Source organism: Salmo trutta, chromosome 20 (genome assembly GCF_901001165.1).
Source record: "Salmo trutta chromosome 20, fSalTru1.1, whole genome shotgun sequence".
Taxonomy (NCBI): domain Eukaryota; kingdom Metazoa; phylum Chordata; class Actinopteri; order Salmoniformes; family Salmonidae; genus Salmo; species Salmo trutta.
In genome coordinates this window covers 22,873,249-22,885,145 of record NC_042976.1, presented here as the reverse complement: position 1 = coordinate 22,885,145, position 11,897 = coordinate 22,873,249, and the positions used below count along the sequence as shown (strand labels likewise).

At 45.2% G+C, this 11,897-nt stretch overlaps 1 protein-coding gene across 3 annotated transcripts; it reads right to left on the bottom strand.

Moving 5' to 3' along the window:
* Window positions 1-692: 692 nt before the first annotated feature.
* Window positions 693-8,616, bottom strand: pou1f1 (POU class 1 homeobox 1). Of its 3 annotated transcripts, XM_029702615.1 has the most exons (8): window positions 8,502-8,616; window positions 3,768-3,934; window positions 2,491-2,652; window positions 2,291-2,389; window positions 1,867-2,109; window positions 1,580-1,744; window positions 1,418-1,478; window positions 693-1,261 (listed from the first exon to the last, which is right to left on the bottom strand). In XM_029702615.1, the coding sequence occupies exons 2-8, from the start codon at window positions 3,904-3,906 to the stop codon at window positions 1,054-1,056; spliced, it is 1,077 nt and encodes a 358-aa protein (XP_029558475.1). In that variant the 5' UTR covers window positions 3,907-3,934; window positions 8,502-8,616; the 3' UTR covers window positions 693-1,053. The 3 variants fall into 3 exon arrangements, with proteins under 3 accessions (XP_029558475.1, XP_029558476.1, XP_029558474.1); XM_029702616.1 differs by lacking the exon at window positions 3,768-3,934; XM_029702614.1 differs by lacking the exon at window positions 8,502-8,616 and having other exon boundaries at window positions 3,768-4,144.
* Window positions 8,617-11,897: the final 3,281 nt, after the last annotated feature.

The following is an 11,897-nucleotide window of genomic DNA, read 5'->3' as shown; positions in this document are numbered from 1 at the left end:
TCTCAGACCACAGAGCACTCCCTTCTAATTTTATCCTTATTTCATGCCTGTCCTATTGAGGTTACTCTGTCTAGATTCCTACAGTTCTGCTCTCCCAGTATATCCCAATGAAGACAGAGAGTGAATGGATCCTGGGGGAAGGGGCTATGGAGATGAATTCAGAGATTCCTCCACCAGAGAGCTATAAGATAGGAGCCACTCTACAGTTATAATGACTGGGTGAGTTTAGCGCGGTATGCACATGTTGACTAGTGGGCTGGATGTTTGTATTCACAAAAACACATCAATAAATCAGGGAATGTGTAAAATGTCACTGTCATACAGCGCAGGGTGCTCAGCTCCCTTTTATTGGGCTCTCGGAAACACCAGCTGCTTAATAAATGAATGTCAGTGCACAATCCATGAATTAATTAATTGCATCTCTGATAAATGTTTCATTAAATCCTTTTTCTCTCTTTTTTATTTCTATACATCTACCCTGTACTGAATGATTGATTGTAAGACAATGACTGGCACTTCTGGCCTGCTTTTGAGCCCAGCTCTACACTGATGCAGTATAATGTCTCCAGTGTGCTACAGGGACACAGGTGCTTGTATATTCATCACTTAAATCATCTCCTGTCCTCACCACACTGTTGGTTTGTATGTATTTATTCATGGAAAAATGACACGCGCAACTGGGACATTGCGTTTTGATTTCTTACATATCAAAATGTCTGAGAATGTCTCTATATAGTTCTCTCTCTGGGTTGAAGATGTCTCTGACTTGAAAACACACCTGTCATTAAATTAGATGTACACATTCATAATCATTCAGTTTTATATATTACATTTCAGATAAATAGATCATGATAAAGACACATGGGTATCATTTCTTTTTACAACGACCGGACATGGAATCATAAATTGTTACACGTTGGTTTGGGCACTTCTGGGAGAAATGGTAGTAGGCTGCAGGCACTTGAAGAACAATACGCTTTTGGTCCAATTAAAGAATGAGGTCACACCCGAACTCAAGGTTTTTTGGCATTGGAGGACAGATAGGGGTTAGGGTTATCTATACGTAGGACTGTTCTTGATCATGTAGGAGCTGTGGTGAAGGCTGGTCTTGACCCGTTTCTCTCGTTGCCGACGGTTACAGAACCAGACCCGGACCACCTCCTTCTCCAGATGTAGCCCCTCGGCCATACGGACAATCTCCTGAGATGAGGGCTTGATCTTCTGCCCGAAACTACGCTCCAATGCCTCCTTAGCCCCCAGACTACAGGAGGAGAGGGATGCAGTGTTTAAAGAGGGAGGTGGTGTTTGATCAAACAGCTTTTAAGCATCTCTGTAATTGTAATGTGTAGTTAGTTACCTGATGGAAAAATATGTTGTAGGTATCTGATGCAGAAGAGAAAATTGTGAGGGCAGTTACCTGATAGTGGTTCTTCGTTTCCTCTTACGCTCATTCATGCCCATTTTCTCATTAAACAGAGCTGTGGAAAGAACAACATTAAGGTCACATCCTTAGTCATTCATTACTTTAAGGTCATGGCTGTCCCTCTCTCCCAGGGTAAGATCATGGTTGTCCACTCACCCCCGGCCTGCTCTGTTTCGTCCAGCCACTTGGCCAGGATGGTCTTTAGCGTGCAGGCGTTCTTGAAGCTCAGCTGCAGGTTCTCAAAGCGACAGATGGTTGTCTGGCTGAACTCTGAGCCATGCACCGCAGCCAGAGCCTCTCCAACGTTAGTTTGGGTGTACCCTTTGAAACAGACACACACACACACACACACACACACACACAGTCAGCCATTACATTGTGGGTGTGCATGTGTAACTGTTTTAAACAGTTCAGGACAGAAAGACAGTAGCTATCTAACTCACCCAGTTTGATCCTGCGGAGTTTGAAGTCGTTGGCAAACTTCTCCAGCTCTCGTATCTGCGGTGAGTCCATGTCGGGGGGTTCATCTGGTGGCCGGCTCCTAAGGCGGAGGTCCTTAGTGCCCCCCAGGGGCGGCTCCTCAGACAGCATGGCCGGGGGCAGTGGGGGGAAACTGTGGCTCAGAGAGCACGACCCCCCACCCAGACCATGCTCTGGAAACTTATACAGACAAGGGGCCAATGAACCTAAATAGATGGAGAAACATCAACTGTGATACCAGCTACAGCCACTAGAGGGGAGTGTAAGCTGTATTAAGGGTGTGCTGTGTGTGTGTGTGTGTGTGTGTGTGTGTGTGTGTGTGTGTGTGTGTGTGTGTGTGTGTGTGTGTGTGTGTGTGTGTGTGTGTGTGTGTGTGTGTGTGTGTACCTTGCAGTGTGTTTGCTCCGTTGACCATGTTGGGGTGTGGGACGCTGCAGGTCTGGAGGATTCTGGTCTGAGATATACTGGCAGACAGCATCTCCTGAGCTAGGGAGGAAACCTTTATCATCAGCAGCATCCCCACCACCACCATCATCATCATCCCCACCACCACCATCATCATCATCACCACCACCATCATCACTGACCTGCCATCATGCCGTAAGTGGTCTGTTGGTTGCTATAGTGACAGGGTGTGACGGGGTAGTGCAGGCCGGGGGGACCGTTGCTGAGAGCGTTGCCAAGGGTGGAGGTGGAGAGGTGCATGTGGGAACGCTTGGAGGACTGGAGGAGAGACAGACCTGACGGGACTGGAGAGAGGGTGAGGGGGAACGAGGGAGAGAGGCCTTAGATCAGTTTAGACATGGCTTTTTGCTGTACTTGTGTAATTGTCCATGGGTGCACCTGCTTGTGGAAGAAACTGTATTGAGTGATAGCAATAGAATGGTGGTTGATTTACATTCGTTGTTGTAGAAGCTGTAGTGTTGAATTAGCTATAGTGTGGGTTCCTTTCCAATGACGATGGACAGAACATTGGATCTCAGTTAGCAGGTGTGTTCTTCTGGTGAAGTCATTTCTCGTAGTGAATGTGGACTGTTAATTTAGCTCTCAAACTGGACAGGCTAATAACACTCCTACTGTCCTCCATACTACAGTAATAATTCTCTACAGACAGACACAGCAGGGAGAAACTGTGCAGACAATGTTCAGATGCAGTCCAAAATCTTCATCTTCAGCTGTAAAGTAAGATGTGTGTTTGTGTGCATGTAATAATAATAATAATAATAATCATTTGGGGGGTGCTATTTCATGTGTTTTTTCCATTTCCCAACTCTCCCTGAGACCCCCTTCGGAGAGTCAAGTCACGGCCAGTGTCTGCCAACGCGACCCTCGAGCAGTTCGTGTTAAGTGCCTTGCTCAATGGCACATTGACCAATTTTTCACCTTGTCAGCTCAGGGATTCAAACTAGAAACCTGTCGGTTACTGGCCCAACGCTCTAAACGCTAGGCTACCTGCTCCCAGTGTGTGTGTGTGCGCAATCGCGTGCCAGTGTGGGGGTGTTAGTTAATACATTTCTGTCAGTCTGCAGCCCTGATAGCAGTGGGGGTCACACAAACACCCCACCTACGCTCTCTACACACACACACACAACTCTATCCACATCTGTGGAATCTCTCCAAGGCCAAGAGCTGGAGATGTTCTATCTACAAACATCTAAGAGAGATGTTCAGGGTTCAGCTATAACAGCTCTGCTAATATCCACCCACACACACACACAGCAAAAAGGCAGCCTTCAACATAGTTACACCACAGAGAGCAGGACCCAGCACAACTGTTAGAAGACTGGAAATGATTCAGAGGTATAGAAAGAATGTGTTATCAGAGGTCGGGGATCAGAGGTTAGGGGTCGGGGTGAGAGGTTACCTGCGGACACCATGTTGTGTGTGTGTGTGGAGGCGGAGGAGGGCAGGCAGTCAGCAGCGGAGGCATGGTGCATGAGGAGGGGCAGGGAGTCTCCTGCCAGGGTGGTAAAGGAGTCCGCGCTGAACGCCTGGCACGACATCACAATGATCTCACGACCTCCTTCTCACCTGGACAGGATCAGGAAGATTGACCTTCTCTGCACTTAGCTGTTCTCAGGTAGACACTCAGGTGCTGACTTCTTGTCGTTTCTTCCCTGGACAGGTAAAAGCTGCTGTGCTTGGCTGTTCCCCTCTCCTTCTGCTTCCCATGTGTCTGTCACCTGGCCAGTATCTGCTCTGTGTTCCTCCCTGGCCTCCCTGTGAGCCCACCTGAGTGAAACCCGCAAGTCTACTGCAGGTATTTATACCCCACCCTTCTCTGCCCCCCCACCACCGCCACATCATCCATGTTAATACCCCCCACCCAACCCCCCATAGCTGTGGTTGTATCTGACCCTCTGCCTCCAGCCCTCCAGCCAGTGCCGGGAAAAGCCTGGATTAGTAGCAGAGAGAATTGGGTAACTTAATCTTCTCTCTAGGTGGGTCTCTTTGGGCCCCCCCCTCTCTCTCTCAATCCATTTATTTCTCTCTCTCTGGGTGTCTGTCTCTATTTCCATGCTATTTTTATGATATGGATGGATATTCTGAGCACCAGACTCTATAGGGAACAGATATTCCCATCTGGTTCCATTTCAAACTCTATGTTTATGAGAAGAAACTGTGCTTGGGTAACATGTGTAAAGACAGAATAGTCATGAGTGCTGCTGGAAAAACAAGGCACACTACATACATCAATAGTATCAAACATTCACATCTACAGGTTTTAAACTTCATTTATACTTTCTTTATGAGCTTTCTAGCAATGTCCCTCCCTGCAGAACTGAATACTAGACTAAGAAAACTTCTAGCAATACATTTTAATTAATTTAAGCTTTTTTTATGCGATTGACCTGGTTTGTAGTGAAAGAAGCAGAGTGTGTGTTTGTAAGTGTGTTTGTAAGTGTTTGTGTGTGTGTGTTTGTACTCTAACCATCTGTCTGGCAGGATTAGGAGGGGAAGTGGAGAGGATGTGCCTGGCATTGCTTTGGCATTGTGTCTATATTATGTTAGTATTGTATGAATTAGGTTGGCATTGTGTCTATATTATGTTAGTATTGTATGAATTAGGTTGGCATTGTGTTAGTATTGTATGAATCAGATTGGTATTGTGTCTATATTATGTTAGTATTGTATCAATTAGGTTGGCATTGTGTCTATATTATGTTAGTATTGTATGAATTAGGTTAGTATTGGGTGTGTATTGTGTTAGTATTGTATCAAATAGGTTGGTATTGGGTGTGTATTGTGTTAGTATTGTATGAATTAGGTTGGTATTGGGTGTGTATTGTGTTGGTATTGTATGAATTAGGTTGGTATTGGGTGTGTATTGTGTTAGTATTGTATGAATTAGGTTGGTATTGGGTGTGTATTGTGTTAGTATTGTATGAATTAGGTTGGTATTGGGTGTGTATTGTGTTAGTATTGTATGAATTAGATTGGTATTGGGTGTGTATTGTGTTAGTATTGTATGAATTAGGTTGGTATTGGGTGTGTATTGTGTTAGTATTGTATGAATTAGGTTGGTATTGGGTGTGTATTGTGTTAGTATTGTATGAATTAGGTTGGTATTGGGTGTGTATTGTGTTAGTATTGTATGAATTAGGTTGGTATTGGGTGTGTATTGTGTTAGTATTGTATGAATTAGGTTGGTATTGGGTGTGTATTGTGTGGGCTCTATGTGTGTTAACTGTGTTCACATGAAAGACAACAGAAGTCATCATCTCTGATTAGTAGTTCATCTCGAGACGTGTGCCTGCGTGAGTTTCTCTCTGGCCCTGAGTCACTTTGCTGGAGAAAAGACTTCAGTCCAGCTGTTGTTTTTGTGATGATTATAGTGAGAGTTAAACCAGTGAAGTCACACTGTTGTTTAAGAGACAATAAGCTGTAGTTGTAGGGAGAGTAGGTGGGCAGCAGGTGAGCTGATGTCATCATCTAGACAGAAGTCAGAGCATCATGTGGACACGCTCCAACCTGCCTCACAACACCACAAGGAGTAAAAAGCCATACTGATGTACACTAATAGATCAAACTGATTTGTAAAGCTTAGAAAACAAGCAGTGAACACACACTAAAATGCCATTTTATCAGAATTGATAAATCATGGTTTATCCCTATGCCTTTGGCAAGGTGCTTAGTTGCGGTTCAAATATGTGTGTCTGTCCTCAGCAAGGTGTTTAGCTGTCTAACCATCACCAGAGGAGCAGGTCCTTTAACCACAGTGAATAGTCTCGCTAATGTCCCCTACTGTAAAGACTAATGTCTGGACGGAACGAGCTGGATTCTTGGAGCAGAGAGAGAGAGTACTGGTACACAGGAGAGAGGAGAGGCAGGGTAAAGAGAGGGGCTAGGGAGGGTAAAGAGAGGGGTTAGGGAGGGTAAAGAGAGAGGTTAGGGAGGGTAAAGAGAGGGGTTAGGGAGGGTAAAGAGAGGGGTTAGGGAGGGTAAAGAGAGGGGTTAGGGAGGGTAAAAAGTGGGGTTAGGGAGGGTAGAGAGAGGGGTTAGGGAGGAGTTAGGGAGGGTAGAGAGAAGGGTTAGGGAGGGTAAAGAGAGGGGTTAAGGAGGGTAAAGAGAGGGGTTAGGGAGGGTAAAGAGGGGGGTTAGGGAATGTAAAGAGGGGGGTTAGGGAGGGTAGAGAGAAGGGTTAGGGAGGGTAAAGAGAGGGGTTAGGCAGGTTAAGGAGAGGGGTTAGGGAGGGGAGAGAAAGGGGTTAGGGAGGAGTTAGGGAGGGTAAAGAGAGGGGTTAAGGAGGGTAAAGAGAGGGGTTAGGGAGGGTAAAGAGGGGGGTTAGGGAATGTAAAGAGGGGGGTTAGGGAGGGTAGAGAGAAGGGTTAGGGAGGGTAAAGAGAGGGGTTAGGCAGGTTAAGGAGAGGGGTTAGGGAGGGGAGAGAAAGGGGTTAGGGAGGGGAGAGAGAGAAAGGGGTTAGGGAGGGGAGAGAGAGAAAGGGGTTAGGGAGGTGAGAGAGAGGGGTTAGGGAGGGGAGAGAGAGAAAGGGGTTAGGGAGGGGAGAGAGAGGGGTTAGGGAGGTGAGAGAGAGGGGTTAGGGAGGGGAGAGAGAGAAAGGGGTTAGGGAGGGGAGAGAGAGGGGTTAGGGAGGGGAGAGAGAGAAAGGGGTTAGGGAGGTGAGAGAGAGGGGTTAGGGAGGGGAGAGAGAGAAAGGGGTTAGGGAGGGGAGAGAGAGGGGTTAGGGAGGGGAGAGAGAGAGAGGGGTTTGAGAGGGGAGAGAGAGGGGTTAGGGAGCTGTGAAGAGGAGCCTTTCCCATGGTGGAGGAACAAAGACCCTCAACCTAATTAGTGATTGGACCATGAGCCGGCAGGGACCTGTCCCCAGCACCTGCCCTGTTCCGACCCCTCACTGAGACACACACAGACACACACACACACACAGCCTGATCTACCAGAGCAGTGGGAACAGGACACATACACGTCTTCTCACAGGTATCACATCATATACACACATGCACCCGTACAGTACTGAGGCCAGGTGATCTGTGGTAGGTGTGTGTGTGTGTGTGTGTGTGTGTGTGTGTGTGTGTGTGTGTGTGTGTGTGTGTGTGTGTGTGTGTGTGTGTGTGTGTGTGTGTGTGTGCGCGCGCGCGCGTGCGTGCGTGCGTGCGTGCGTGCGTGTTTTGTGTGTGGTTAAGGATGTTGGTAGCTTTCATACAGTTTACAATGAAGTAACATAAAATTATTTCCTGGGGCGTTATAATGTCATCATACAGTACAGTTATATAACAGTGAAAAGCAGATGAAGCGTACGTAGTTTACATAAAAGTTGTACTTTCTTTACGCAAGCAAAACTTAATTATATTGAACTGGGACATTAATGTCACCTGAAACTGAAGTGGTTTTCCCTACGAGGCCAAACAGCAGAGTCATGTTTAACTCCTGTTTCCATTATGCAAACCTGAACTATAGCAGAGTGCCTCGCCAACTGATGAATATAGAGAGCTACCCTATGCTTCCATCGTGCAGCATCTGCCCTGAGCGCTCACTGCCTCTGAGCTCTACTACATAAACACGTAGCACCAGGGCATGAGGCTAATTTCATCAACATATTCAACAAGCTAAAGGTTAGCCTGGATATACAACTCTGCTCCATTCATCTGCTCTCATTTAATAAATGTCACAGCCAAATGTTTTCCTGCCAAACGAGATTGCCTGTTTTTGTTTGTTTGTTTGTCCCCAACTGCACAGATTACAGGAAGTGCATTGGTGGTGATTCCTTGGTCAGTTTACATGGCATTTTACTGGTGTCATATCTGTTGGATTTGGTAAGACTTGAACAATAAGAGGAAAAAGGTTGAATTTAGTGAAATATAGTAGAGTGAAGGTGAGCCACATAAAGAAAGTAACGTTTCTGGATAATTATCAATATAAAAATGTAATCTTAGCCTTTTTTTTATATGTGCATCCTGCTACAGTTAGCGCATACTGTAGTTAAACAAACAAGAAGATCAATGCTCTATTGGTTACTGAGAACAGGAAATGCTCTATTACCACAGAAACCTTGTGAGCAAGAAGACGAAACAGTCATAGCCCGCTTTTAAAGAAAATGTCCCCTGGAGAAATGTAGAAAGTTATCAGAATATGACCTACCAGTCCATCAGGGCATATCTCTCTGGTCAATCTGGTTTATTTTATCTCTCTCTTTCTTTTTCTCTTTCCTTTGTAGCTACAGTTCCAGACCTCCCAGACACTGCACCTCATCAGTCTGAACACTCTCTCTGCTCCCTCTGAAATACAGCTCTGGTAGTATATATATATATCTGACTGGTGATATATATTTATCGGACTGGTAAATATATTTATCGGACTCAATGCTGAATGTTTAAAGATACATCTATTTTACTATCAATATACACCACGAACACACCCGAGTCCCCCCTCTCTCCCTCCATAGTCATAGCTGTCTGGGTACTATACTTTACTGATAGGCTTTCTCTCTGTCGACTACATACACAGATACAGCTAACAATGATATCATGATAATGCAAAGAATGCAATGTAGGGTTATATATTTCTACACTTTAAAATAAAAATGCACAGGGAACTATGTAATTGTTTCAGACTGATTGTTCTCAGCTATCTTTATACCGTCAAAAGAACATGAAATAGCCTCAATCTATATTTTCACTGAACAATTATGGGGAACTGAAGTTGTGCCTTTCTTTTATAGTCATGGCTACGAGAGAGTGTGCGCAGAGAAGGCTAGAGAGAGAGAGAGAGAGAGAAGGGCTAGAGAGAGAGGGGCTAGAGAGAGAGAGAAGGCTAGAGAGTGAGAGAAGGTGAGAGAGAGAGAGAGAGCTAGAGAAGGCTAGAGAGAGAGAGGCTAGAGAGAAGGCTAGAGAGAGAGAGGGAGCTAGAGAAGACTGGAGAGTGAGAGAGAAGGCTAGAGAGAGAGGGAGCTAGAGAAGACTGGAGAGAGAGAGAAGGCTAGAGAGAGAGGGAGCTAGAGAAGACTGGAGAGAGAAGGCTAGAGAGAAGGCTAGAGAGAGAGAGGGAGCTAGAGAAGACTGGAGAGTGAGAGAGAAGGCTAGAGAGAGAGGGAGCTAGAGAAGACTGGAGAGAGAAGGCTAGAGAGAGGCTAGAGAAAGAGAGAAGGCTAGAGAGAGAGAGGCTAGAGTGAGAGAAGGCTAGAGAGAGAGAGAGAAGGCTAGAGAGAGAGGCTAGGGAGAGAGAGGCTAGAGAGAGAGAGAAGGCTAGAGAGAGAGCGTGCAGAGAAGGCTAGAGAGAGAGAGAAGGATAGAGAGTGAGAAGGATAGAGAGTGAGAGAAGGCGAGAGAGAGAGAGAGAGAGAGGCGAGAGAGAAGACTGGAGAGAGAGAGATAGAAGGCTAGAGAGAGAGAGAAGGCTAGGGAGAGAGAGAAGGATAGAGAGAGAGCTAGAGAAGGCTAGAGAAAGAGAGAAGGCTAGAGAGAGAGAGAGATAGAGAAGGCTAGAAAGAGCGAGAGAAGGTTTGAGAGAGAGAGAAGGCTAGAGAGAGAGAGAGAAGGATAGAGAAGTGTCATGACGTTGGCCTGTGGGTAAGGTTTATGACCCCCCCATAAATACCTTTCTCCCTTCCCTCTCTCTCTGACTACTGAAGGACTCTTGAATAGCCTTTGTTAAACATAGAGAGTCTGGGAACATCAAACAAGTGTGGGGAAAGGAACCATATTTCGGTAATAGAACCAGTTGAAAATATGCGTTGGTACTTAATGAATATGATGTCAGTTCGGTTGTCATCTGAGACATTCTTTTTAATGATAGGACGACATAAACTGTATCTGGGAAAGTCTACACATTCTAGTTATCAGATTCACATGGAATTGTTGTGCAATTTAAATGTTCGAATATGAAACTATTTGTGAAAGATTCAATGTAATTTTAGCTTCCAAATGAGAGAATTGGGTTTTCATAAGGTTAGAGCTCTGCTCAATCAGTGGCCCGCCCCTGTGGAGAGACATTGGTTATAAACTATGAAACACACCCTTCTCTCCCTCCACTATATAAGCCCTTAACGAAATGTAACCTCCGGTTCCGAGTACGCGAGGCCTGCAGCCTCTGCGTTAAAAGGGCGAATAACTTTCTGTTCCAGGTACATTAGGGCGACGGTCCGATGTCAGAAGAATTCAGATAATAACTACAGAACTAAGCCAACCTCAGCATGAGCTTTGGTTGTGAATGGTATGAACTTTGAACTCTTATTCACTACAGAAGTGATACCTCCTAGCTATTGAGTTAGCAGCGGCCACTGTAAACGTGGGCTAGGAAAGGACGGACGACGTATCCAGTCTAACACACAACGACGATACTACAACGTATACCATTTACCACCTGAGACATTCTTCTGAGGACAGCAAGATCTCTGTTGGGCAACACGGCCAGCATCTACGACCAACCTACCGAAGCGCAGCTCAGGGTAAATATTTATTGCATTTCCCTTTTCCAAATGGGCGGTAATTTTAGAATGCATAAGATAATGTATTTACAATAGCATAGCTTCTCCCTTTGTTCCTCAGTCTTCCCGCTCTTTCACACAAACCCAACCCTCTTTTCTTTGTGTAACCAGCTGTCATGTTGGCTCCATCCACCAGGGATGTTTTCTGTATGACATAATTTGCATTCTGTGTATATGTACCAATTTGTAAGTCGCTCTGGATAAGAGCGTCTGCTAAATGACTTAAATGTAAATGTAAAATGTAATGTAATTCTGTGTGATTAGTTAGGTATTTAGTAAATAAATAATTAAACCCAATTTTGTATTGCTGATTGAACTTGTTAGCCAGGGTTCGTGAAGATAACCAAGAATTTACAACTTTCAGATGAGACTGAAATAAGGTGACGATTAATATTGACTGCTATTGATGTCAAATATTACTAGGTCTTTAAGAGTTTATTCGGAAGATAACAGCTCTATAAACACTATTTCGTGGTGCCCCGACTTTCTAGTTAATTACATTTACATGATTAGCTCAATCAGGTAATATTAATGACAGAGAAAGGATTTTATAGAATAGTATGTCATATCACTTAATCCGGCATAGCCAAAGACACGACAGAAGGCTAAAGAGAGAGAGAGAAGGCTAGAGAGAGAGAGAGAGAGAAGGCTAGAGAGAGAGAGAGAAGGCTAGAGAGAGAGAGAGAAGGCTAGAGAGAGAGAGAGAAGGCTAGAGAGAGAGAGAGAGAGAGGCTAGAGAGAGAGAGAGAAGGCTAGAGAGAGAGAGAGAAGGCTAGAGAGAGAGAAGGCTAGTGAGAGAGAGAGAGAGAGAAGGCTAGAGAGAGAGAGAGAGAGAGAAGGCTAGAGAGAGAGAGAGAAGGCTAGAGAGAGAGAGAGAGAGAGAAGGCTAGAGAGAGAGAGAGAGGCTAGAGAGAGAGAGAGAAGGCTAGAGAGAGAGAGAGAGAAGGCTAGTGAGAGAGAGAGAAGGTTAGTGAGAGAGAGAGAAGGCTAGTGAGAGAGAGAGAAGGTTAGTGAGAGAGAGAGAAGGCTAGTGAGAGAGAGAGAGAAAACTA